This window comes from Cetorhinus maximus, chromosome 12, assembly GCF_964194155.1.
Source record: "Cetorhinus maximus chromosome 12, sCetMax3.hap1.1, whole genome shotgun sequence".
NCBI lineage: Eukaryota > Metazoa > Chordata > Chondrichthyes > Lamniformes > Cetorhinidae > Cetorhinus > Cetorhinus maximus.
This window is the reverse complement of record NC_135890.1, coordinates 6,716,120-6,743,873: the sequence shown is the minus strand read 5'-3', so window position 1 is coordinate 6,743,873 and position 27,754 is coordinate 6,716,120. Positions and strand designations below refer to the sequence as shown.

The following is a 27,754-nucleotide window of genomic DNA, read 5'->3' as shown; positions in this document are numbered from 1 at the left end:
ACCTCTAGATTTGACTATTCCATCACACTCCTGGCTGGTCTCCCACATTCTACCCTCCATAAACTTAGGTATCAGAATTTGAATGACCACGTGTTTTAACTCGCTCCTGTTGTATGTTCAGTTATCTCTCACGAAGAGGTCCTGAATCTTGTATGGTTAAACATTGTGTTTATTGATAACACATAACTATCTGTGTATATACAGGGTGTAATCCAAGCTAGGAGCTAACTCCATGCTTGCTTCTACAAAGGTCTCTGTCCAGTCCACAACACACTCCAGTGTCAGGTCGTGTGTACTGTACCCAATCCCGTGTTAACCCTTGCTACGCAGATACCCTTATACTATAGCACCAAGTATTGCTCACTGATCTGCGCTGGCTCCTAGTCAAGAAATGTGTTGATTTTGAAATTTTCATCCTTGTTTTTAAATCCGTCCATGGTTTCACTCCTCCCTATATATATTATTACATAATATATATTATGAAATATATTACATTATGTTCCAGGAATGTTGAACTTCTGGAAGGAGGAAGCCACCTTAGAAGAGGTGTTGGCCTATTTGGAGCAGACTTACTGTGGGCGCATATCAGTTGAGATCGGCCAACTGGAGACCATTGTAGAGAGGGAATGGTTTGCTCAAAGATTTGAGCAAGCAAAGCAAGAAACTTTAACCCCAGAAGAGAAAAGACATTTAGCAAAACTGATGCTGGAGTCTCAGGTAATAGATATGTTCTAACTGAATGGGGAATGGGATAAGAGGATTTGTTGCTGTTGGGAATGAAAGCTAACAAGACTAAATAAAATAATGATTGAATATTCAAAGTGATTTCTGCAGGTCATGTGGCAGATTGATTTGGATTTTATCATTTTCTCAAGGCCACCCACACTTACCTGGTATTTCCAGTTGGGAACATGGATTGATAAAATCCATTAGGGTTCACTCCAATGGGTTATCACAAAACATCTTTTGAAAATTGATATTGCAAAAGTTTCCAAAAGGATTGAAATCTTTAATTTGAACAGCACACGAACAGTGGAATAAAATAGTTTGGCAACAATTTTGCAAGAAGCTTTCTTCTTCAATGTTTGCACCAAGATCATAAAACTGTTATGTTTGTAATTGCCTTGCAGAAAGATATCCTCTTCCCAGCCATATCTCCTCCCCCTTCCCACTATACAGTCTTTGATCAAATCCATTGTCCAACTGAAAAGGTTTTGAAAGCAACAACATACATTAAGAGGTGCTATACAAATATATTAAAATATCCCAAGGTGCTTCAAGAGTGTTTATAAAACAATATGACACTGAGCTACACAAGGAGATATTCGGTCAGATGACCCAAAGTTTGGTTAAAGAGGTAGGTTTTAAGGAGTGTCTTAAAGGAGGAAAGCAAGGTAGAGGGGTGGAGAGGTTTAGTGAGTGATTTCAAAAACTTAGAGCCTTGGCAGTTGAAGGCAAGGTCACCAATGGTGGAGCGATTAAAATGTGGAATACTCAAGATGCCAAAATTGGATGAGCGCAGCTATCTTGGAGGGCTGTGGAGCTGCAGGAGATTACAGAAATAGGGAGGGGTGAGGCCATGAAGGGATTTGAAAACAGGGATGAGCATTTTAAAATTGAAGCATTGTTTAACCGGGAGCTAATTAGATCAGTGAGTACAGGAATGATAAGTGAGTGGGACTTTTGGAGTTAGGACACAGGCAGTAGAGTTTTGGATGATCTCAAGTTTACGGAGGGTAAATGTGGAAGACCAGCCAGGAAAGCATTGGAATAGTTGAGTCTAGAGGTAACGAAGGCACGAATGAGGACTTCAGAAGAAGGTGAGCTGAGACGTGGGTGAAGTCAAGTGATGTTACAAAGGTGGAAATTGGGGTCTTAGTGATATCACAAATATGTGCTCAGGATCTCAAACTGTGGTCAAATATGACACCGAGGTTGGGGACAGACTTGTTTAGTCTCAGAGAATTGGCAGGGAGAGGAATGAAGCTAGGGACAAGAGTTTGGAGCAGGGACCAAAAACAATGGCTTCAGTCTTCCCAATATTTAATTGGAGGAAATTTCTGCTCATCCAGTACTGGATGTCGGATAAGCAGCCTGATAATTTAGCAACAATGGATGAGTTGAGAGAGGTGATGGTGAGGTAGAGCTGGGTGTCATCAGCATGCATGTGAAAACTAACGCTTGCTTCAGATGATGTTGTTGAGGGGCAGCACATAGCTGAGAAATAGGAGGAGGCCAAGGATAGATTCCTGGGGGATACCAAAGGTAACCGTGTGTGAGTGGGAAGGGAGCCCATTGCAAGTGATTTTTTTCTTTTTTTGGCCGTGGTCAGCTAAGAATGGAACCAGGTGAGAGCAGTCTCACCCAGCTGGATCACAGTGCAGTGGAGAGGGGTTGGAGAAGGATTGTGTGATCAACCATGTCAAAGATTGTAGACAGGTCAAGAAGGAAGAGAAGGGATAGTTTCCCTTTATCACAGTCACGTAGGATGTCATTTGAGACTTTGATAAGAACTGTTTTGCACTGGGGCAGGGGCGGAAACCTGATTAGAAGGTTTCAAAGAAGAAGTTCTAGAAAAGATGGGCACAGACTTGAAAGGCAGCAACACATTCAAGGACTTTGGAGAGGGAAGTCAGGGTGGAGATGGGGCAGTATTTTCAAGGAAGCTGAGGTCAAGGGTTTTTTTGAGGAGAGGGGTGATTATGGCTGATGTAAAGGAGAAGAGAGAGGACCATTTACAATATCGACTAACGTGGGGGTCAGGAGGGGAAGTTGGATGGTCAGCATTTTAGTGGGAATAGGATTGAGGGAACAGGAGGTAGATCTCATGGAAAAGATGAGCTCAGAGAGGGCATGAGGTACGTGGGAGAGAAACTAGAGAGAATTGAATTCAGGGCTAGGGTGGGAAAGTATTAGAGGAAGTTTGACCTGGTGGACTAGTGAAAGGGAGGGATATGGCAGAGACAGCTGATTGGATGGTATTGATCTTAGGGACAAAGGATGTTAGGAGCATCTTGCACATTGTTGGTGAAGGTGGAGAGGAGACGGGTTTAAGAAGGCTGTTTGCAGGAGAGGAAAGAAGCCAGGATTATTTTTACGATTCGGGATAATGCTGGAGTAATGAACAGCGTTAGAAGACAAGAGCACCTGATGGTGCTTTGTGGTCCAGCCAGATTTGGCAGCAGACAGCGAAACCACTTCTCAACCATATCCTTTCAAGTCTGTGTCCCTTGGACTTAAAGGAGCAGAGATGAGGGCTGTGCTGGGCGAATGGCCGGAGTGTGAGAGAGTAATCGTTTTATTGGGTACTAGAACATCAAAGGTGGAGGTGAGGGTGCCGCTGAGAAATATTGTGGGGAACAGTGGCTAAAACCTGGGCTGTTGAATGCATTGTAAGCATTTTTATATATGTATTTATTTTGGCACAATCCCAGTTTAATTTTTCAATGTACCTGTAAATAGAGTTGCCATCCCCTCTGAGTTCCCTACTCTCAGTATTTGTGCTGGCACAAGCCACAAAGCACCATTAACACCTCCAGTAGCGAAAAAGCAGGTTTATGTTTCAGAAATTTACATTTATTACAAGTGGAAATGGGTTGACTACACACAGCTTCATGTGAGTTACAGGGCAGAAAATAAACTTAGTTTGTTTGAAAATAAATGTTGTAGATTGTTTTTCTAAATTTATTAAGCTTGTTACTTTTCTCTGCTCTTTTTTTTTTGTAAATTACTTCAGTGAGAGCTCTTTGTGCATTAATATTAATGCATAATGTTGAGCAAGCTGCAATTGCCCCATTGCCTTTTCAGCAGTGCTTGTCAAGGTAAGTGACTCCTTTGGGGAATGAATGTATATTTTCTACTTGAGTGCTCAATCTTCATACTGAGTATGCCCGGGTAAGGTGCAGAGTAAACTTGCCCAACGTCAGAAGGGCGCCCAAACTGCACCATTGCAAATCTTTCTAATCTTCTACATCAACCACGTCTACAACCTCTCTGAGTAAATTAGCCACAATTTGGCAAGTTCATGCATCTGGCCCAAATCCGCAGGACTGGCTAGAGACTCATTTCAGGTGGGATATTTAGAGTGGCCAGGGAGAGATCGTGAGCCAACAGGTTGAACCCAGTTACGAATGTGAAAGGATAATGAGCTAATTCGCTGTACCTTTCAAGTCTCCACTGACATTTTAGGCTGTGACCTGGGGCTGGAGTGTAGAAGTATAAAATTGCTAAACCTGGAGTTGGATTAGTAGATCTTCCACATTCTTGCATGAACACAGAGATAGATGTGTGATAATAGACTCATCAAAAGCCCTTTAGATCCATTTAATTACATGTTTCTTAGAGCACATGTTGGGACTGTGGAAATATCGTCTTTGAACAGTTAGGGTTCAATGTATCCTACTGATATTTTGGAATTTCTAAATTGTTTACCTTTTTAGCAGAGAGAAGTTTATCTTTGAAGTTTTCCATGTGATTATTTACCTTCCCCAATGTTAGTTGGGCCGAGTCCATGACGATACAAGTTATAAATGATCTACAGGAGGAATTATCCTGAATTGATGTTTGCTGCAATGAAGAGGCTTCTTTTGCAGCTTCACCAAAAAGCAGTTTACCGTGTCATCCTTTTGCTAATGACTCGCAAATTGGTTCTTGTTTAGTTTCCTGATTGCGTTCTATTTGTTTTAATAAATGAACACATCTGTTGTGTTGTACATCTCCTTGTGGGTGGGACATGTGTAATGGTGATCAGCCCAAGAGCAGATACTCTGCTTATTTCTCCACGCCTTGCAGTCTTGCGCTTTCCTCTTCAGTTGCTTGTAAGAGCCTCCCATTTTCAATTTCGACGAGCAATATGACCAGGGAAAAGATTCCATGAGCTGGTTTCCTGTTGCTGTCCTCGAGTGCTTAAAGGAAACATAAGTCCTCTTCTCGAATGATCCCCCACCTGTAAGCAGTCCTTATCCCTCAAAGTTCTAGCTATTCCACCATCCCCACCAAAAACTCGCTGGCTCTGTTGTTGGCCATGGCTTGTAAACCTGAATATGGGACCCTTACCTGGGCCTGGGGCAACTTGCAACAGGGCTGGATCATCCACATCCTGCGGTCTCAAATGACCACCATATCCTAAACCTGGGACATGAAAATACAGTAAATAGCCTCACTAATGACTTGTGTTTATTCACCAGGAATTTGATCACTTCTTGGCCATTAAGTTTTCCACCGTGAAACGTTATGGTGGTGAGGGCGCAGAAAGTATGATGGGATTCTTCCATGAATTGTTCCGAATGGCAGCATTCAATGGGGTGACTGACGTGGTGCTGGGAATGCCTCACCGAGGGCGACTCAACCTATTGACTGGACTCCTGCAATTTCCTCCCGAGGTTGGATAATAATTGAAAAATTCCCAACGATATGACTGAAATGTGTGAAATAGGATTGAGAAAAATGTCTAGATTTAGAATCTATAAAATCGGAATAAGACTCGACTAACAACAAGAACTTGAACTCTATAATGCCTTTTAATGTAATAAAATGTCCCAAAGCATTTTGCAGGAGCCTTATCAAGCAAAATTCACACCAAGCTGCACAAGGAGATATTAGGGCAGATTGCTAAAAGCTTTGTCAAAGAGGTAGGTTTTAAGGAGTATCTTAAAGGTAAAAAGAGGGGTAGAGAGCGTTGAAGGAGGGAATTTCTGAGTTCAGGACCTAGGCAGCTGAAGGCACTGCCACCAATAGTGGAGTTATTAAAATCACGGGTGCTCAAGAGGCCACTCTGGTTGAAGAACCTTGCTGTTTCTTGTACCTTCACAGACATCTACAGATTCCCCATGGAGGGTGCTACATTGGAAATGATTCCTAAGAACTATAGATTGGCGCTCAAAGGATTGTGGATCTTTGTAACCTTTGGCCCCACCCAGAGAGCTGTGGTTGCTCTGCCGTTGAGTATATTCAAGGGTGAGATTGAAAGATTTTTGGATCCCAAGTGATATAGGGATAGTGCAGGGAGATGGGGTTAAGGTAAAAGATCAGCCATCCTACTCAATTGCTAGTGTAAATACCCATGAAAAGGCAGCTGTTAGCATAATGAACATTATTCCTTCACCACTGATTGCAAAATCTGGGCCAATGGATATGATCAGGAGCAAGAACTTCAGTTGATTTCTGTCCTTTCCCTAAACTTAGGGGACTGAAGCCAATCAGAGTGAGCCTAATGCTGTCAAACTAAGATCAGGTAGCTTGGCACACAGCAATCAAACCTGTGATCTTCTAGATTTTTTACTTGCTGGATAAGCTTGCTGAGTTCAGGGTGGGGTTTTGTTGGTACATTTAATCAACTAAGTACTGTGTGGTTTTGGAGGTTTCAGAATGCATGTAACATTTCTAACTAGTAACATTTGTCAAGTTTAACTCTTGGTTGATTTCTGATATGTATATAGAATGGGGCATACTTTCTTTTTAAAAAAGAATCACTTGGGATAATGAGTGTTTTCTTTTAAAAAGGATTAAGTTATGAAAGAGACCCGCAGTAGAAAATGTCAGCAGCACACAAAAAGGCAGGTTTCCCTGGTTTAGTAATAAAACCAGAAAACGCCGGAAAAACTCAGCAGGTCTGGCAGCATCTGTGGAGAGAAAAACTGAGTTAACGATTTGAGTCTAATATGACTCGCTTCGGAGAGGAGTCATATTGACTCTGAACGTTAACTTTGTTTCTTCCTCCGCAGATGCTGCCAGGCCTGCTGAGTTTTTCTGGCGTTTTCTGGTTCTTATTTCAGATTTCAAGCATCCACGGTATTTTTCTTTTGTTTTCTGCTTTAGTGTTACTGATTTAAGAATTATGTGCATTATGATAGCCAGCAATAGAGCTTTAGGACAAGTAGATTCATGTTGAGTTTTATTGCCATTAGTAGGAAATGTTCCATTTTAGTTACAATCAAGTGTAGTCCTTCACCTTAATGAAGTTCATGGGAACACCAACACCTGGAAGTTCCCCTTCAATGCCACTCACTATCCTGACTTGGAAATGTATCGCCATTCCTTCACTGTCGCTGGATCAAAATCCTGGAACTCTCTCCCTAAAAGCACAGTGGGTGTACCTACACCACAGGGACTGCAGCGATTCAAGAAGGCAGCTCACCACCACCTTCTCGAGGGAAATTAGGGATGGGTAATAAATGCTGGCCTAGCTAGTGATGCCCACATCTTGTAAATGAATAGAAAAAAGTCATCTTGGTATATCGCTGCCTTTTCAAACCTGTTAAAATTTTACATTGTGCCTTTGTGTGCGTTTGTGTGCATGTGGACAGCCATGGAGAATGGGTTTCAAGGCTGAAACTGAAATATGTGTGAATGATGTTTTTAAAAATGTCCGAATGCATCTACATTCATTTACCTCTGCCTTAAATTCTGCTAGGCACACACCCTATTTATTTTTGAAAAATCAGTAGTTTGTATGACTTTGACTGGGTCCTCACTACCCACTGGAACAGGATGAGATGCTGAACTGAAGCTCAGATATTGACTGAGTACAATACTTTCTAAAGTTCAGGCTGAAACAGGCTGATAAAGCATCCACTAAGGCAGGGGTGCATCCTCATGCACCACGTGCATTTGTGATAGACCATGTCAGACCATGTTTTGAATGAATTTGCAGATATCTCCAGTTGCTAACGCTAATACGTCTTGCGGTTCTAATTTAGGACATGTCCATAAATGAAGCAACAATCAATGCTCAAAGCTGCTGTCTCACATTTAGATTCATAAAATTCAAACTGGATAAACCAGTGAATAAGCACAAATAGATAGTTCCCTGGGACTGCATTGCTGGGGTATGAGAGTTGCATGTGGCTTGAGAACCACATTGGACATGCCTGCTCTAAAACAGTTGGCTATAATATCCCTTGTTACTGTCACCTCTGGCTGCCTTCCACCATTATAACAATGTTTTTATTTATTGCTGGTTGAGAGGCTACTAATATAATGCTTACTATTGTATTTACAATAGTAAACTTTCCTGTTTTGTCTTCTAAACTCCATGTCTCTAAATGTGGCATTACATTAAATTTGGGTAAAATTCAGTTGACAAAATGCCTGCTGCGTTGTTGAGTGCTGAAAAATATTTTTGAATTTGCTTCTAGGTGATGTTCCGTAAAATGCGTGGATTAAGCGAGTTCCCTGAAAATTCCCCGAGCATTGGAGACGTCTTGTCTCATCTCTCATCCTCTATGGACCTGGACTTTGGTTGTGACCGGCCACTGCATGTCACCATGCTGCCTAACCCTTCCCACCTGGAGGCCATTAACCCAGTTGCTGTCGGGAAAACACGTGGAAGGCAGCAGTCTCGGCAGGATGGGGACTATTCACCAAGTGGCGCAGCACAGCCAGGAGAAAAAGCCATTTGTGTACAGGTCAGGAATGGATGTGTGCCGTATTTACACATGCCTATGGGATAAACTCCCAGGAACTGCTGCATGTTAGCTTTTTGTATTTTTTAAAGAAGCTGAATAGCTGACTTCATTGACACAATCACTGTAAGGTCTGCAGAAGGAAGAGAAAATCGTATTTTTAACCCAAAAAAACCTTACAATTGTGCAATGGATTATTGCATAGACACCTCCAAACACTTCAGACAATGAATTGCTGTTGAAGTGTAACAACCAAAATACGTCAATGTAATAACGACTCTACAGTAGCAAGCTCCACAGATTACACATGCACCTTATTATCAATGCTATTCTGTTTTCAGGGACATGTTGGGCAGGACACTGAGGAAAGCCCCTGCTGCTATTTAAATTATTGTGTGGATTCTAAAGCCTACTTGAACAGGCGTACAGGGTTCAATGTCCTATCCAAAAGATTTTGAAGCACTCCGTTGTCCCATCTTAAAACTTGAAAATGTACATTTTGTACAGAGATTCCACGCTTAGTTCAGAGATCATCCAGAAATATAAATTCTGAAATATTGATACTTTAAAGCTAAATAAATAACGCCTCTTACTTGTGTAGCTGTTTTGAAAGTGATGAGCTTTCTCTCCCTTTGCCCTTCCCCATTTATCACAGGTGCACGGTGACGCTTCTTTCCCAGGACAAGGTGTTGTTGCTGAAACCTTCACTCTCGCGAATCTCCCCCACTACAGAGTTGGCGGAAGCATTCATCTGATTGTCAACAATCAGCTGGGCTACACCACTCCCAGTGAGAGAGCCAAATCCTCACTATACAACAGTGATGTTGGTAAGCTTATTCATACACACTCTGGTGGTTGGTCATCAGTGAAAGGAGGAAGATGTTAACCTTTAACCTGGAGACAAAACTGATGAGACAGTTACTTTAAGCAAAGGCCTGTAGCTGATCCATATGCAGAGGCATCTACAGGTTGGTCAGGTTTAGGACATGGTTCACAAATGTGAACCTCTTATAGAGAATTCTCTGACTTGGTCCTTGGTGAAATTTTGTTGGATGCAAAGAAGGAAAGACATGCATTTCTATGGCATCTTTTATGACCTCAGCATGTCCCAAAGTGCTTTAGAGCCAATGAATTATTGTTAAGGTGTAGCCACTGTTGTAATGTAGGAAACATGGCAGCCAATTTACACAACAGCCAATTTACACACAACAAGATACCACAAACAACAATGTGATAATTATCAGATAATCTGTTTTGTAATGTTGTTTGAGGGATAAATATTGGCCAGAACACTGTGGGGTAACATCCATTCTACGTCAGTGTAGCAACTCTTGCTTTCCAAAACAGCTAACTTTGCGTTCCCTTGCAGTGAGATTGATATAATAAATGCAGCTTTGTGTGGAGAATGCATTTTACTTGGGATCCTCTTTGTGACTGAGAGGACAGTTCAGCTGATCACCATCATGTACAGCTGGAAAGTGCTTCCTTTCTGTTAGAAATGGTTAGTTTGAAAACAGCATTTTTATTTTTATTTTAACTCCAGGTAAGATGGTTCATTGTGCAGTGATTCACGTGAATGGTGATGATGCAGAAGAAGTGATCCGAGCCACAAGACTTGCTGTTGACTATCAGCGACGTTTCCGAAAGGATGTAATCGTAGACTTACTCTGCTACAGGCAGTGGGGCCACAATGAACTGGATGACCCAACCTTCACAAATCCCACCATGTACAAAATTATCAGGTGCAGTAAAGAAAGGAGTCAAATAGCCCTTCTCAATACTTATGTATTGCTGAGCTCTTGACAAATCCATGGCAATAATGTAATAATGGACATTGTATTTATCAACATAGCAAAAGAAAAATTGTCAAAACTGAAATGAATATAGAAAATATTGGAAAAACACAGCAGGTCAGTTCACAACTGAAAGAGAGAGGTTAATGTTGTGGGATCTTTCATCATAAGTAGCAAGATTGACCTTTTTATTTGCTGTGCTTCTTTTTGTTAATTATAATCCTATATATTAAAACCAATGCACAGGTCATGAATTCCATTCAATAATCTTATGTAAATATTCCGACTAAGGCTATTGTGTTAGCATGTCCACAGTAATTGTGATGCTTGCCTATAATGCCAGTATAAATGCTGTAAAAGAAATCCTACTGTTAACCCAATCACTGACCTGCACTCCAGGAAATAACTCAGATCATCAGCTAGTAGGTGGCAATATGGCACCCTCATAGTTACATTGCTATGCTCAGACTGTAGTTTTGTTGGAATCACTGATTGGATCACATCTAACGTACTGTGAGCTATTCTGGGCACCTTGGGAAGGACATATTGACTTGGAGGGAGTACAGCGTAGATTTACCATAATGATACCTGGGCTCCAAGGATTAAATTCCAAGGAGCAATTATACAAACTAGGCTTGTATTTGCTTGAATAGAAGGTTGAAGAGTAATTTGATCAAAAGTTTTCAAGCTACTAAGGAGAACAGATAGGGAGGTGGAAACTATTTCAGTTGGTTTGGGAATCCAAGACTGTAGGGTGCATAGTTTATAAAAAATCAATTGGAGCTAGATCCTTTCAAAGCTAGATAGATTCTTGATGAGCAAGGGAGTGAAAGGTTATCGGGGGTCGGTGGGAATGTGGAGTTGAGGTTCCAATCGGATCAGCTATGATTTTATTGAATAGTGGAACAGGCTCGAAAGGCCAAGTGGCCTACTCCTGCTCCTAATTTGTACATATGTTCATATGTAACCCTCCACTGTTTTCTGGGTAAATTTCTCCTCATCTCTTCCTTAAAAGGGAAACCTCTTATTTTTAAACTGTGTCCCCTAGTTCTAGTCTCCCCCATAAGCAGAAACATCTTCCTGGTATCCACCTTATCAAGTCTCTTCAGGGTCTCTATTTGTTTCAATTAGATCACCTCTCATTCTTCTAAACTCCAGTGGGTAAGGTTCCAACCTGTTCAACCTTTCTTCATAAGATAAGTCCTTCATCCCAGGAATGAGTCAAGTGAACCTTCTCTGAACTGCATCTAATGCAATTATATCCTTTTTTCAAATGAGTCCCACAGGATTCCAGATGTGGCCTCACTAAGGCCTTGTACAGGTGAGGTAAAACATGCCTATTTTTAAATTCCATTCCGCCTCGCAATAAACACCAAAGTTCTATTTGATTTCCTAATCACTTACTGTACCTCCATACTAACTTTTTGTGATTCATCTGCCAAGACACCCAGATCTCTCTGTACTGCAGCATTCTGCAATCTCTCTTCATTTAAATAATTTACTGCTTTTCTGTTCTTTCTGCTGAGGTGGACAAGTTTACATTTTCCCAAATTATACTCCATCTGCCAAATTTTTGCCCACTCACTTAGTCTATCTATATTTCTTTACCTTCACTTGACAACTTACTTTCCTAGCTATCTTGGTGTCATTGGCAAATTTAGTTACCATACATTCTGTCCCTTTATCCAAGTCATTGATATAGATTGTAATTAGTTGAGACCCCAACACTGATCCCTGTGGCAGTCCTCCAGTTACAGCTTGCCAACCCGCTCTCTGCTTCCTGTTAGTTAACCAACCCTTTATCTGAGCTGCTATCTTGTGTAGTAACCTTTGATGTGGAATTTTTTCAAGTACACCCGTATCTACAGGTTCCCCTTTTTCCGCCTTGCTTGTTACTTCCTCATAGAACTTCAATAAATTGGTTAAACACAATTTCCCTTTCACAAAACCTGAATAATGAGCTGACTGAAATGTGTCTTGCTCGACATGGGTCGAAGAAATAGATTTATCCTTGAAATTATTAACACTTCTGCCACTTTCCCGTAGAACCTCAAGCCACATAAGGTCGTATTGAATATTTATGGAGAAGACCAAATAATAGAAGTACATAGAACTAGTTCGCAAGCTTTATTTCTGCTCCATCTTGACGGGTGCTTGCTAGCAATTGATTTTAGATGTAGAATTTTAACAAATGTATACCTATGGTAATTTTTCCCAAGGTAAAGAAGGTGCTAGAACATTGAAACCTCCTCCTCCTCCTCCTTCAGATACCTTGCCCTAAGAGGGCCTTCGTGCCCATGGGCTTCCATTGGATTGATCCATGATTATGCTTGGCAAAGTGCTGCAGTGGTTTGCCAATGTCTTCTGCAGTATGGCTGACCAGGAAACTCTCCCACTCTTTCCTGCCTGCCATCAGACATATTGGAAGGATTTACAGGCTAATAATCAACCTGTTTGGCCACATAATGCTTGCATCTTCCATGGCCTTCAAGTCCTGAAGTGGGACTTGACCCCAGAGCTTCTGGCCCAGTGGTAGAGACACTTTCCACAGTACCACAAGACGAGTCAGGCATCTGTGGAGGGAGAAACGGTCATGTTCCAGATCAATGACTTTTCATCAGAACTGGAAGCAGATAGAGATTTAACAATTTATAACACAGCTAGTGAGAAAAATAGGAGGAGTAGAGAGGAAAGACCAAAAGGGAAGGTCTATGATTGGGTGGAAGGCAGGAAAGGTTAAATGATGAGATGATGGTACATTGCACAGAAGGAGATGACAATGGGACAGTAAAGAAACAAAAGATGGATTTAGAGGTGGTGTAAATGACTAGCAGAATCATTATGAGCACCTGCTATCTGTAAAAGTGGGAACAGTTCTACAATCTGAAATTGTTGAACTCCATGTTGAATCTAGAAAGCTATAAAATGCCTAATCAAAAGATGAGGTATTTCTCAAACTTCCCTTGAATTCCCTGGAACAATGTACGGGGCTGACGACTGAGGTCAGTGTTGATGTGGGATGGAGCATTAATATGACCAGTGACTGGAAGCTCAGGGTCCTGCTTGTGGACTGGACAGAGGTGTTCAGCAAATCAGTCACCCGATCTGAATTTGTTCCCCAATGCAGAGGAAGCCACATCATAAACAGTGTCACTTACCTGACACATCCAGAAACCCGCCACCATGTGTCCAAATGAAATTACTGAGAAATACACACAAGCAGAATTCTATTTGGCTGCCCTGTTTGTCTACACACCATCTCCTTATAGAAATGTACCACCTTTAACTAAACCCAGAGAATCTAGAGGCCAGGCAAGGCAATACTCTTCTCTGACACACTAACAGGAAACAGATAATAACAGGCAAGTGTGACTCTCTTTCAGTCTTTCCCAATCCATTCCTTTCTGGGAAGCAAGCATGGCACAGCTAATATCAAGAAGACTCCATGTCTGGTTTTTTTTTTGGCTCTAATCCCTATTCTATCATCATCTAACACAAGGTATCTAAGTTAGTACATTTCTTCGGAATGCTCTGTTGTGTAAATTCATTTTTTCCTTCTGGCTTCCACAGATCCCGTAAAAGTATTCCGGACATGTACGCGGACCAATTAGTGGCAGATGGCCTCTTGACTGAGGAGGAAGTTTCCAACATTAAAACCTCTTATTATTCTAAACTAAATGACCATTTAACAAACACGACTTCATTTTGCCCGACGGCTCCAAACCTCCAGGCTCACTGGAGTGGCTTGGTGGAGCCTTCAAGCAGCATCAGTACATGGGACACTGGAATGCCCATTGACCTGCTCAAGTATGTGGGAGCCAAGTCTGTGGATGTTCCCCAGGAAATAACCATGCATAGTCACCTGATGAAGACACACGTACAGGTAGGTTTCAGAAGGGGAAAAAGTATAGTACTTCAGTTACTAAGGCGTGCATTGATTCTAAGCTGGTGGATGACCAGCTAAGACACCTTGTCAAATACAATATAGTATTCATTACTCATTTTTATGAGAATGCATTTTCATTTGCTTGGCCTAAAATTCAATTGTCATAGTCCATTTATACTCTATTACTGGTACATTTATCTTGTTATGCTCGTTTTCAGCAGGTTCTGGTCTGATATTGGATTGTTGGGAGTCCCTGTTGGAAAAGTTGTCTGATCCTTCTCCCCAATATTCCTGTACACACTTGTTTAAGAAAATAGCTGTAACATTATGCACCCTCCATTAGCAGGCATGCTATTTTATGTGATTATTATTGTAATGATTTTCTATCATTAGATGATTATTTGAATAGAAACAATGTGCAAGAGTACGGAAAAAAGGCAGGGCAATGGCACTGGGTCATAATGCTCTTTTGGAGAGCTGGTGCAGAGATGATGGGCCGAATGGCCGCCTCCTGTGCCGTTAAGATTCTGTGATGTGATTCTGTGATGTGGATTTGTGGTAATTCTGTAATAATCCAATTTTTTCACCTTTTAGGATGAAAATGTTCCATCATATTTTCAGTTTTTGTGCTTTAAATTTCCAAATTTTTAACTTTTGAACTCGTTACCATAGTAAGCATTTCCCTTTTAATATGGAAATGTCGATTAGATCAAAGTCTTCACTTTAATAAGTGGAACTTATGTAACTTGTACGACTTAATGGCTGATCATCTCTACTTCTCTTGTTGCTCTTCAGAGAGCACATATCCTCCCTGTGGTTCCTTGACCAGGACTGCACATTATCTAGTTTGGGGATTGTACAATGCTTTGTGTAACATAAGTTCCCTTTTTAATTTAGAAGTTCTACCTTTGCTGTTGGAACCTAGTACCTTGTTTGACTGCAAATGAGCAGTATCTTGGACAAAGAGAGAACAGAATTTTAGATTTAATAATTTCATCCTGTTCTTCCCATAAAATCTTACTCTCTCACTTTGTTGAATAAATCCTTATCTGTACCTGTTACCTCTAGAATTGACTATTCCAATGCTCTCCTAACCAACTTCCCATCTTCCACCCTATTTTAACCTGTGCTCATCCAAAATCCTGCTTTCCATATTTTAACTCGCTCCAAATCTCAATCACCCCTGTGCTCACTGACCTACACTTGTTCCTCACCAGACCACGCCTCGATTTTAAGATCCTTATCCTGATTTTCAAATCCCTCTATGGCCTCTCCCCTCCCTATCCATGTAACCTCATCGAACCCTCGATCTCTCCAAGCTACCTGCACTCCTGCAATTCTGGACTCTTGAGCATTCCGATTTTAATCTCTCCAGCATCAGTGGTCAGCTTTCAGCTGTCTAGGCCCTTAAGCTCTGGAATTCCCTCCCTACACAGTCTACCTCTCCTCTTTTAAGATGCTCCTTCAAACCTACCTCTTTGATCAAGCTTTTGGTCATCTGTCCTGATTTTTTTGTTATGTGGATCGGTATCAAAAATTGTCCATGTTTTTATTCATATCGCTCTTGTTAAGCACTTTGGGATGTTTTGCTATGTTAAATGTGAAATATAAATGGCTGTTGTTGGTGTGGATGGGACCTCAATTTAACCTCATCTGAAACACTGAATCTCCAACAGTGCCGAACTCCTTCAGTATTGCATCGAAGTTTCAACCTAAATTATGTGAAGTCTCTTGAATGGAACTTGAGCCTACTTTCATTTGACTCAGTGGAAAGGATGCTTCCACTGAGCTAAGACCAAATCCATTTCAGAAAGGAAAGACGTCTAGAGAAAATATCCATGTCAGGCTTTTTTTTTTCCAAGTTGTTTTCTCTGCAGAACATACCTCAATACTGGTTAAATAATCTGAGTTGCAGGGTTCAGAACCTGAGGTGGTGAAACAATCCATTAATAAATGTAGCCTGCTTATTCTTCTTAATATCTGTTTAGGCTAGATTGCAAAAACTGGAAGAGGGCACAAAGTTGGACTGGTCTACAGCAGAAGCACTGTCTATTGGAACGTTACTTTGTCAAGGTAATGATTTTGAAGGAGATTAATTGGCACTGAAATGTCTAGTTATAATGAATACATCATGGTGGCGAATAAATTTCAGCTGGGCTCCATTGACTCTATTAAGCTTGCTTCGGTTATCAGTTCTGGGCCAACAGCTCTCGCTACACAAACTACAAAAGTAAACGGTTGCAATTTGAGGGGGTTTTTATGGAATACGACGTAAATGGTGCATGAAAGTGAGTCTGAAACCTATCAGCAAATAATGTTTTTGGTTATGCTCAGTTATTAGAAATCTTGAACTGAGTTAACCCCTTCACAAGGCCAAGATAAGTTGAGGCGCTAAAATTGGCCTCTGCCCTTGAACTACAGAGGGAGACAGCCAGGGTTCCTTATCTGGATTGCTGCTGACAAATAACTGCTTTTTAAAAAATTCATGTTGTTGGCTAGGCCAGCATTTATTGCTCCTTGAGAAAGTGGTGGTAAGCTGCCTTCTTGAACCGCTGCAGTCCCATGTGGTGTAGGTACACCCACAGTGCTGTTAGGGAGGGAGTTTCAGGATTTTGACCCAGCCACAGTGAAGAAACGGCCGATATATTTCCAAGTCAGGATGGTGAGTGGCTTGGAGGGGAACTTGCAGCTGATGGTGTTCTCATGCATCTGCTGCCCTCATCCTTCTAGATGGTAGTGGTTGTGGGTTTGGAAGGTGCTGTCTAAGGAGCCTTGGTGAGTTCCTGCAGTGTATTGTGTAGATGGTACACACTGCTGCCACTGTGTGTCGGTGGTGGAGGGAGTGAATGTTTGTGGAAGGGGTACGAATCAAACGGGCTGCTTTGTCCTGGATAGTGTCAAGCTTCTTGAGTGTTGTTGGAGCTACACTCATCCAGGCAAGAGGGGAGTATTCCATCACACTCCTGACTTGTGCCTTGTAGAAGGTGGACAGGATTTGGGGAGTCAGGAGGCGAGTTACTCGTCGCATGATTCCTAGCCTCTGACCTGCTCTTGTATCCACAGTATTTATATAGCTAGCCCAATTCAGTTTCTGGTCAATGGTAACCCCTAGCATGTTGATAGTGGGGGATTCAGTGATGGTAATGCCATTGAATATCAAGGGAGTGGTGGTTAGATTATCTCTTATTGGAGATTGCCATTGCCCGGCACTTGTGTGGCGTGAATGTTACTTGGAAAGTATCTGAATGTCAGGTGAAAACACTACTTGGGGTGGTTACAATGCATTCCACTTTCTGCTGACATTGTTGCTATCTGGGTTCACACAGAAGAATAGCATCTTGTTCCAGGTACAGTAAGGCTGCAGGTATCCATGGAACTATAATCCACAAGTCAGGGAATTCCACAAATCTAAGGAAAATATTGGGGGGAAAAATAAAAGATTTAAAAGTGTTATTGACAACTGGGGCTTGTAATTTTTAAACCAATTTACTTTTAATTTAACTGTTCCTTTTAATAACAAGTTACTACTGTTAAATATTTCCACCAAACATTTAATGTGTAAATTGTGGATTTTTGATTTTTTTTTTCAAGATTTTAATGTCCGCATAAGTGGACAGGATGTTGGTCGGGGCACCTTCAGTCAACGACATGCAATGGTCGTTTGCCAGGAAACAAATGACACTTACATCCCGCTCAACCATATGAATCCAGAACAAAAAGGATTTTTTGAGGTAAAAGATGCAGACTTTTAAGCTGTTTTTTGTTGTTGAGCCAGTTAATACGTTGTTGACAAAGTGTTTTATTTCAGTGAGGTGCTCTAAAGAATTCCAGCCATTTGCTTAAAAATGATGGCAGATGCCAAGAGGTAAGAGGATTCTGTCTTTTGCAAATAGTGTGGTCATCATTCCCTGGAGCTACTATAGTGGCCAGCAAGTGGTACAAGCGAATGAAATCAAAAAATTAAAGAAATGTGCGCACCTCAGACCAAGTGCGGTGTAGGGCACGGCCTAAGTTAGCTTGTGCTGCTAAATTGCCTCAATAGATGATCGCACCATAAACAATGCCCGCTTAAAACACCCACACGATAAACTCATTTAAGCGGAAGCGGTTTGGCAGCGCAATTAATGACGTCGCCAAACATGTAGTAAATCTCTCTGGCCGTGAACTCTCTGAAAGTGAGGAGTTTGTTCTTGCGCCTGGTTTCAGTTTTGGTGTCCTTCGTCCCACATCAAACAGAAGAGGTATTTGTCGAGTTTAAACTCCTCTACATCCAGGTATCCTGCCACAAACTAGCGTCCACTGAAGATGCTGAATCTTTGAGAGTGCACCTAGCTGATCTAGCACTTGCATATTGCGGCATTCTGAACAACTTCGCTGATTTTCACATGCAATGTGTATGTCTAGTAGCGTTGCGAGGCCTCAAGGCCAACCCAGACATACAAGTTTGTAAACCCGTCAAAGGGACTGGTATAGTCACCCTTAACAAGTGTGACTATAACAACCAAATGTATGTCATTCTTAATGACGGGCCCAAATTCATACCCATTGGACCTGCTGCTAAGCATGACCGGACAGACCAGCTCGAAAGAAAGTTTTTTAAAAAAGCGCTTGTTGGCAAAGTCGACCTGCCTGGTTTGAATTTGGACAAAAGCATAGCAGCTAACTGTCCCCTTCTACATTCTCCATGGCAATGCCTCTGCAAATCGGAGTCCACTCGCCAGCCAATCAGCACTTTTGTCTCATGCAGTATAAATTGTTGTTCCCTTTACTGTTGGTAATCTTGCAATGTCCTGATGAGAGTGTAAAGAAAATATCATTTTTTTCCAATATTACTGTGGGATACTTGTGAAGCAAGCAGTTTCTAGCCACCCCAGAGAAGTGTCTGGTTGTTCTAGAAAGCAAGGTTTTGTGACAAGCCTTGGATTTCCATTGTTGAGTGAGAGGGAACGAGAAGCTTGTGAAATACCTCCCTTATTGCAACAGTGGGTGCCTTGCAGTAACATTACTGGATGTTTTGTGGATTAAGAGCCTGTAAGAACTGTTGCCTGGACAAGGGCATTTATTTGCAAGTCTAGCTTTTGGGAAATGTTATAAGACTACATTTAACTGTGTAACAGTAATTTTGTGTGTTTAAGGTTATTTTTCTTTTGTTAATGTTTTAATTTAATATTCAAAATCTCCAAAAGTGGTAATGGAATCTTTACTTCTGACTTCAGTACACATACCTTCTCGTAATACGTACAGATTGCAAAATCGTTGTGATAGCCTGACCAAGTTTCCCTTTGGGATTTGGTCAGCCCGGCAAATACCACCTGCCATAGCATAACAAGTGCAAGACTAAAAGCTTAGACAGTATGTCTCTTTTTTTTTTCAGCAATGCTCAAGTTCTATACTACCAAACGAGAAGGTGTATTGTTAGCCCCAAGGTTTACATCTCCCAAATCCCCATCATCAACCAGTTGGTATTTATTCCCAAATCATTGTAATGCTAATTTTTGTTGTACCTTCAGCGTGGTGCTAAGTGGATTTCCTCCAGAGAAGGTTCACAGTTTAGTTTTCCCCAGTCATTGTTGCGCACTTGGCATGGCTAAGAGTAAAATGTAGAGGTGGCCGGGGGGTGGGGGAACTACTTCGAAAGATGGAGGCAAAACTTCTTTACTTCAAGCCACACACCATCCTGACTTGGAACAATACCTGCTTTTCTTCATTGTCACCGGGCCAAAAACCTGGAATTCCCTCCCCAACAGAGCTCTGGGTGTGGTGTACTGACACCAGATGGACTGCAGCAGTTCCAGAAAGCAGCTCACCACCACCTTCTTGAGAGCAATTAGGAAAGGACAGTAAGTGCTGGCCTGGCCAGTGATGTTCACATCCCATGAAAGAATAAGAAAAAAAAATTGTTTGAAAGAACGGCTGCTTACACATGCAACAATCTTAAATCATTAGAAGATATAGAAGAATTGACCTGTGCTGTGTCCATTCTCTTCCTACCTTGTTCTGTGAAAGAAATCGCCTCTACACATCCTGCTAAGATCAGGAATCCATTGTGGTGAAAACTGTAACTCTGAACCTGCATCCTGCAGCACTCTCCATTGGTGTACCCATACACCCCAGTAACTTTAATGTTAAGCTGAAAGTTTTTAAAATTGCATTAGTGGAGAAAATACATGTTAACTTACTAAAATTTTAAAAATCAAATCATTTAAATAAAAATCTGTTGTCATATGTATGAAAAAAATTAACACGCTATATCTTCTTTGCATCAGGTCTGCAACAGTCCATTGTCGGAAGAGGCAGTTCTCGGCTTTGAGTATGGGATGAGTATTGAAAGCCCGAAGCTACTTCTAATTTGGGAAGCCCAATTTGGGGACTTTTTCAACGGTGCTCAAATTATGTTTGACACATTTATCTCTGGAGGTGAGGCTTCAAACAAAGTATCCTGCTGGGCAGATTAGTCAAATTGTAAGGATATTTATACATGGAATGCTGTGGAAAGGGGATTTCCCAGTTTCAGTCATGCCTCTTTCATCCACGTGTTGCAACAATTCTCGAATGCCCTTTGTTAACCTGCTGTCTGCCGTGCGCTCTCCAGTTCCAGTTCCCATGTTTGATCTAGTACGTGCTAGCTGCTATCTTGAGCACTAATTGACTAATCAATACTAGATCATGTGCCAGAGGCATACTGAAAAATTGGGAGATGAGCAGAAGAGAGAGGAGGCAGTGGAAGAAGAGACTTTCAGAAACAGGGAAAGAGCTCAAGAAGCAATTGGAAACAAACAGAGAGAGTCCGAGAGGGGAGGAAGAAGGGACTCGGAGGAAGAGAAACATTAATTAGAGTGAGAAATAAGCAGAAAGGACAGTTGTAGAGATCATTGCAATATTTTTTGAGGTAACCCTTGTGTGATCAATATATATTTGCATATCTCCAATGGCTTTACTTTAGTATGATGAAAGAAGGATTATAGCAATATCATGTAATAATGTAATATATTGCACCCTGTAAGCTGTTTTACATCTTAACGGTCCTTTCTTGATCAGTGACTGCCTCAAGGAAAGTTGCTTCCTACAAAAAAGGAGCTCTATTTTAATCCAGCCTGTCCTTCCTTAATTCCACAAAGTCTAATTGTTGTAAATGGAACAAATCTGAGAACATTGGAGACTAATTATTCTCCTGTTTCATTATTTGAAGGGACTGCTCCTCAGTTATAGGCTGCAATTCCATCGAGCTCATCTTTGACCATCCAGCGTGGAAGGGAGTTGGCATTTTGGAGGACCTCCTCGTGGCTCTGCTCCTGGGCCTGGTCACGACAGCCATTTGCAGGCCCAGATTGGGCCTGGTTTATGAGGCTGGTCACTCTGGCTGCCCACCTCTTTCATGGCCTGGCCCTGAAGAAGCAGCATAGTGTGTGCTTTTACACAACCGGCGGACATTGAGTGCATAGTCAATACTGTGTAAATAATATTAAGTTTAAGTTTCTGTTATAGAGTTGATCTTCGAACAACTTTTCTTAGTGGAAACATTTAATTTTATTTACAGGACAGCAGCAGCAACTACACGGGTGCATCAAACTCCATAGCTAAAGAAGAACTCTCCTGTAGAGGTTCCCTGCGCTGCTAACTCATTGGTTTACATAGATCATGTGATCTTACAACACTGGATTATTCTTAAAGCTACAGTCCTACATTTCCCAAAACTATAATTGCTACAGTTTCCTTTCTTCTGTATGATTTGGGTTTCTTTTGAGAAAGTGTCCCTGTTTTTTTGTTAATTTATTTTATTTGGATTGGTAGCATAGCCCAGAGTTTTCTGGAAGGTTCACATGAAAGATTTAGAGACTTAATTGCTGGTGGAGTTTTGCTTTTAGTTTGCTAGTTGTTTGCAAATTCCTAGCTATTCCTTGGGGGAAAGAGTCAGGCTGTCTAGATCAGAAAAAAAATAACAAACCATCTATTAAGATACTACTTATTCCCTTTCTGTTCAGTTGACCAGTTTAATGAGTGAATATGTGAAACTTGCTCCATTTGTGTCACTTGCAAGAGTACACATTCTTACACTTGTTGAAACTCTATTGAAACAGAGTCTGAGATTGTGTCTCCACTAAATACTGTACATTTGGCAGGTGAGGCGAAGTGGCTGCTACAGAGTGGAATGGTTATTCTCCTACCTCATGGCTATGATGGTGCAGGCCCCGAACACTCCTCCTGTCGTTTGGAGCGTTTCCTGCAGGTAAGCCACATTTTCACCTGTGCCAGAATGTGTCCTAACTACTACTCAAATAGGCTATTAAAATAGGACGTGAATCAATCCATGTTGCTGGCACTCATTTTCATTTAGGTGTGTTATCCAAGTATAGCAAGAGATGACCCATGAAGATTGGTCTCCATTAGGCATGAACTGTTCAATTGCTGAGCATCCAAGAGGTTAAGATAGGATATACTCATTTGGGAAGTGTTTCAGAGAAGGTTCACTAGGCCGATTCCTGGGATGAAGTGATTGTCCTATGAGGAAAGGCTGAGCAGGTTGGGAAAATTCTCTTCCACAGAGAAGAGTGGAGGCTGGGTCATTGAATATAGTCAAGGCTAAGTTAGATTATTGATTGACAAGGGTATCAAAAGTTATGTGGATAGGCAAGAAAGTAGCATTAAGCACAGTTAGATTAGCCACGATCTTATTGAATGATGGAGCAGGCTGGATGGGTTGAATGGCTTATCCTGCTATTTCTTATGACCTTATGAGGTATGGCAACAGTATAGCAAATACTGATGACTGTCCAATTGCAGCCTATCTCCTACCCACATTGTAAGGCCTGGTACTCATTTTATCTAACTCAAAGATGAAAAGCTGGAAGCCCTGCTAAAATTAACTCCCAAATCTGGCATTGAACTGACCAAAATGCCTGTCTTCCAGCCAGGTAGAACAGAGACTCCAATCATTAATTGATTTTATAGAGGGGGATAAAATAGTTGATTCACAATAGGAACAGGAAGAGGCTAATTCAGCTCATCTGGCTATTCAGCGTATAGCCTGCTAAGCTATTCGGTTAGTTCTGCATCTCAACTCCATTTACCTGCCTTTGCTCCATATCCTTTGATACCCTTATCAAAAACCTATCTCTGTTTTGAAACATCCAATTATCCTAGCATCCATAGACTTTCAGGGGAAAAGTGTTTCAGATTTCTCCAGATTTTGTGTGAAAAATTGCTCCTAATTTCAATCCTGAATGACTTGTGCTTAATTTTCCCCACCAGAGGAGATGGAGTAACTACAGTGAGACTATCAAATATTAACATTGAATCACCCCTCAATTTTCTATAATCAAGATAATACGTGCCAAGATTATGCAACTTGTGTTCATAGCCTAACCTTCTAAACCCCCATACCATTCCTGTAAATCTGTATTGCAGCCTCCAGAGGCTGATGTATTCTTCTTGATGGCCGGTGCCCAAAATTGAAAATTTAAATTGGCTGCTCCATTTTGTGCGTTACGACAGTGACAACACTTCAAAAGTGATTAATTTGCTGTAAAGTGCATTGCGGCATCCTGAAGTCATGAAAGGTGCTGTTACAATCCAAGGTCTTTCCCTTTTGCAGCAAACAGGCAAGTTTTCTTTTCACTACAGCTTGGTACACAGCTTCAAAAAAGCAGCATGGCAGAGAACTAATGCAACATTTAACTTCTCACCATAAGCTGCTTCCTCTTCTCCACAGATATGTGACAGCAAGGAAGAAGGTGTTGATGGAGATAATGTAAATATGTTCATTGTACATCCGACTACCCCAGCACAGTACTTTCACTTACTGCGCCGACAGATGATTAGAAACTTTCGTAAACCCCTGATTGTAGCTTCTCCAAAAATGCTGCTGCGTCTCCCAGTGAGTACATGTTACTCTTCTAATATGACCACAAATGTACTTGGTAGTGTTAGTCCTGCATGTTTATGAAGCTCATTCTGTAAATATTATCCTTGACCTCATTTGCAGTGAACTTTGTTAAATAAATGGGAAGCTGAACACAAACTCTGTAACTGAGATGTATTTGGACATGCACTGAACATTGCTATGTATTTGTAATTTCCCCTTTGGCCCAGTTTACCCATGGGGGTAGTTTGGGGCTGAAGCTTTTGTTGGTATCACCACATCCTCTTGTGTGTTCAAGCCCTACTGCAGGATTTTGAGCGAATAATCCAGGCTTGCACTTCAGTGCAGTGTTAAACGGGTGTTGCATTGACTAGAGGTGCCCTCGTCTTTTGAACAAAATATTAAAGGTTCGCTTTTCTTCTTTTGGATTGACTATTTCACGAGGGAATGCTAATGTTCAGGACAATATGCATCCTACAATCAACAATACAAAAATGTTTGTCTAATTTGCTGTTTGTGAGGTCTTGTTGTGCACAAAATAGCTGCCATGTTTGCTTACAAAGCAAATGACTACACTTGAAAAAATCATTGGTGATGAAGCATTTGATAACACCCTGAGGGCATGAAAGACGTTATATAAATACAAGTTATTTTTCTGAAATATGTTGTCAATATGGGGAAACATTTCAAAAATTAATTCATAATTGCCAACAAGTATACATTCCTCTTAAGGAATAAAAACTACACAGGACCAGTGGTCCAGCCGTGGCTAACAAGAGAAGTTAAAGATAGTATTAGATTATTATTATTATTAGGTTAGATTGGGTATAAACTGTAATATTTCCAGATTTGCTGATGACACCAAACTGGCTGAGAATGCAAGTTGTGAGGAGGATGCAAGGAATCTTCAAGAGGACTTGGACAGGCTAAGTGAATGGACTAGAACATGGCAGGTGGAATATAATGTGAATAAATGTGAAATTATTCACTTTGGTAGAAAAAACAGGCAGAATATTTCTTAAATGGTGAGAATTTAGGAAGTGTGGATGTTCAAAGGGACCTGGGTGTCCTTGTTCATGAGTCACTAAAAGCTAGCATGCAGGTGCAGCAAACAACTGAAAAGGCAAAAGATGATCATGACACTAATAGAAAAGAGAATATGAGAGTAAATGAGCAAAAAACATAAAAAAATTGTAAACACTTCTATGGAGAGAATATTCCCCCCATTGGGGGGGTTGTGCGGGGGCGGGCGCGTACCCGATTGGCGCCCCTGATCGGGTCCGCGCCGCCATTTTATGTGGGCGGGCCAAATAAGGCCCTCCCAATGTGATGCGTGCCCAGAAGCGTTGTCAAATGAGCTGGGACATGTCAATGGACTTTAATGAAAAAATTTATTTAATTATAAACCCTTCATGAAACCTCATCCCGCCCATGGATGAGGTTCCATGAATAATGCGAAGGCCGCCTGGGCTCTTAGCCTGCCCACCAACCCTTAAGGTTGGATGGGCAGCTTTCTCAATAGCCTTAATTAGTTAATTAATTGCCTTAACAGGCCTTTGACAGTTCGGCAGACGCGCAGCCAACTTGGCTGCATCCCCGCTGAACTGAAAATCTAAATGACACGGGGTGAAGTCAGGCCACACGCCTGACGTCACCCTGCATTATTTTATGCCTTGGTGAGCGGGCCCCACCCTCGCTCGCCGAACCGAAAATTCTCCTCTATAGATATGTAAATAGAAAAAGATTAGCAAAATTAAACATGGGTCTCTCAGAGGCAGAGAAGGGAGAAATTATATTGAAGAATAAGGAAATGGCAGAGACATTAAACAAATACTTTATATCTGCCTTCATGTAGACAGAAACAACATTCCCGATGTGGTGGGGAACCAAGGAAGACATAGGACTGGAAATATCATTGGGACTAAAATACTCTGAGCCGGATATCCAGGATTTTCAACATCTTAGGAGCAAAAAAAATATTCAGTGCCACTTTTCTCACTTATTTTCTCCCTTTTCCTCACCTGAAAGCATTGATTCTTTGCTGGAATATGGTTTCTAGTTGAGCAAGTAATAATTCTTCACATGAGTCGATGATGGGCTGTGCCATCACAGCTGAACCTAATGTTGTCCTCAGTTATGTGAATGTCCAATGGGGCTGGACACCGACTTTGGTTAAGAATTGAAATCATTGGCAGTTTTCTTTCAATATTCTGATGTCAGTTGTAGGGAGGGAAATGGATAAAGGGTGCCACACTTCAGGAAAGGTGTAAAGGCCACATATAGGGTACAGAGAAGACTTACCAGGGATGAGGGACTTCAGTTACGAGGAGAGGCTGGAAAGTTGGGACTGTTTTCCTTGGAACAAAAAAATTTGAGAGGGGACGCAAGAGGTGTTTTCAAGATGATCAGAAGTTTGATAGAATAGACAGAGAAAAATTATTCCCTTTGGCAAGTGGCTCAATAACTAGAGGATATGGATTCAAAATCATTGGCCCAAAGATCAAAAGAGGAGATGAGGATAAATTTTTTTCACTTGGAGAGTTGTTGGGATCTGAAACACTCTCTACCTGAAAAGGTGGAGGAAACTGATTCCATAAATCATTTGAAAAGAGATTTGGACAGGTCCTTCCAGATGAGGAACATGCAGGATTCTGGGCAAAAAGCAGAAATATGGCACAGCTGTTCTTGCGCATTTGTCTGAATGTCCCTTTCTTTTGTGTTCTATGTTTCTCTCTGATTCTAAGGGGAAAAGGAAGGGAAAGATAGGAGTGAGGAAGAAGGATGAGAAGGAGAAAGGGCAGTGGGAGGAGAGACAAGAGTGAGATTAGAGGAAAATATAGGATAGGGAGAAAGAGGATCTCTCTCAGAGCACCACAAGCCTGTTCTGTTTCATATTGTGTACCTCCATTCATTATCTGGTCATATTCACTTTTAGATGATTATTCCAGTCACATTATCAACTCAAATCAAAAACTCTTGTGTTCAAAGTTTCTAGTCTCATGCAATGCAATAGCTCATTTGCTGCTACTTGATCCTCTCTATGACTCTTGGTGAGAGAATTTGCTTTCTTCCGATGCTTCAAAGCCAATATCCCTTTGTGTCTTGTGCGTGTCTCACCAACAGTTGCTATCTCCCAATTTTAATGACTCTATCCTTCGCTTCACTATCTTGTAACCTTAGTTAAAGCTTTCATATGTTCTCTATTGTATTGTCATTCACGGGCTCGGTGGGTCACAATCTTGCCTCTGAGTCATGAGGTTCCAGGTCAAGTCTTGCTTCAGAGCTTGAGCATAACATCAAGGCTGACACTTGGTGCAATACTGAGGTCATGCTACACTGTCGGTGGTGCTATTTCGATGGAGAGCAGGGGAGTTTTACCTGGTGTCCTGGTCAATATTTATCCCTCAATCAACAGCACAAAAATAGATATCTGGTCATTGTTGCTTGTGGGAGCTTGCTGTGTGCAAATTGAGTGCTGCATTTCCTACATTACAACAGTGACTACACTTCAAAAGTACTTCACTGGTTGTAAAGCATTTTAAGTTGTCCAGTGGTCATGAAAGGCACTATAAATGCAAAATTATTCCAAAGTTAGTTATTTCAAAGTTATCTTGAAGTAGTTTTGTTTCCTCTTGTGAAAATACCCAATTATGAATATGAAAAAAACATGTCCCAGACAATGATGGGGTTACTTTACTACATACAAATAAATTCATACTTGGCACCATTGCCTTGTATTGAAGCAATGAAAATATATGAATGCTTAACTGTAACACATTTTATATTTAGTCAAGAATTAATGTGATAATTTTAA

At 41.2% G+C, this 27,754-nt stretch overlaps 1 protein-coding gene across 1 annotated transcript in view; it reads left to right on the top strand.

Annotated features, from left to right (window-relative positions):
* Positions 1-27,754, top strand: part of dhtkd1 (dehydrogenase E1 and transketolase domain containing 1) — a 40,674-nt gene that overhangs the window by 5,038 nt on the left and 7,882 nt on the right. Inside the window, exons 3-13 of the mRNA XM_078552962.1 lie at positions 506-717; positions 5,187-5,381; positions 8,136-8,405; positions 9,058-9,229; positions 9,946-10,144; positions 13,766-14,078; positions 16,070-16,154; positions 17,673-17,812; positions 20,348-20,498; positions 22,202-22,308; positions 23,791-23,955. Coding sequence (XP_078409088.1) covers positions 506-717; positions 5,187-5,381; positions 8,136-8,405; positions 9,058-9,229; positions 9,946-10,144; positions 13,766-14,078; positions 16,070-16,154; positions 17,673-17,812; positions 20,348-20,498; positions 22,202-22,308; positions 23,791-23,955 — 2,009 coding nt within the window. The remainder of the gene's footprint in view (positions 1-505; positions 718-5,186; positions 5,382-8,135; positions 8,406-9,057; positions 9,230-9,945; positions 10,145-13,765; positions 14,079-16,069; positions 16,155-17,672; positions 17,813-20,347; positions 20,499-22,201; positions 22,309-23,790; positions 23,956-27,754) is intronic.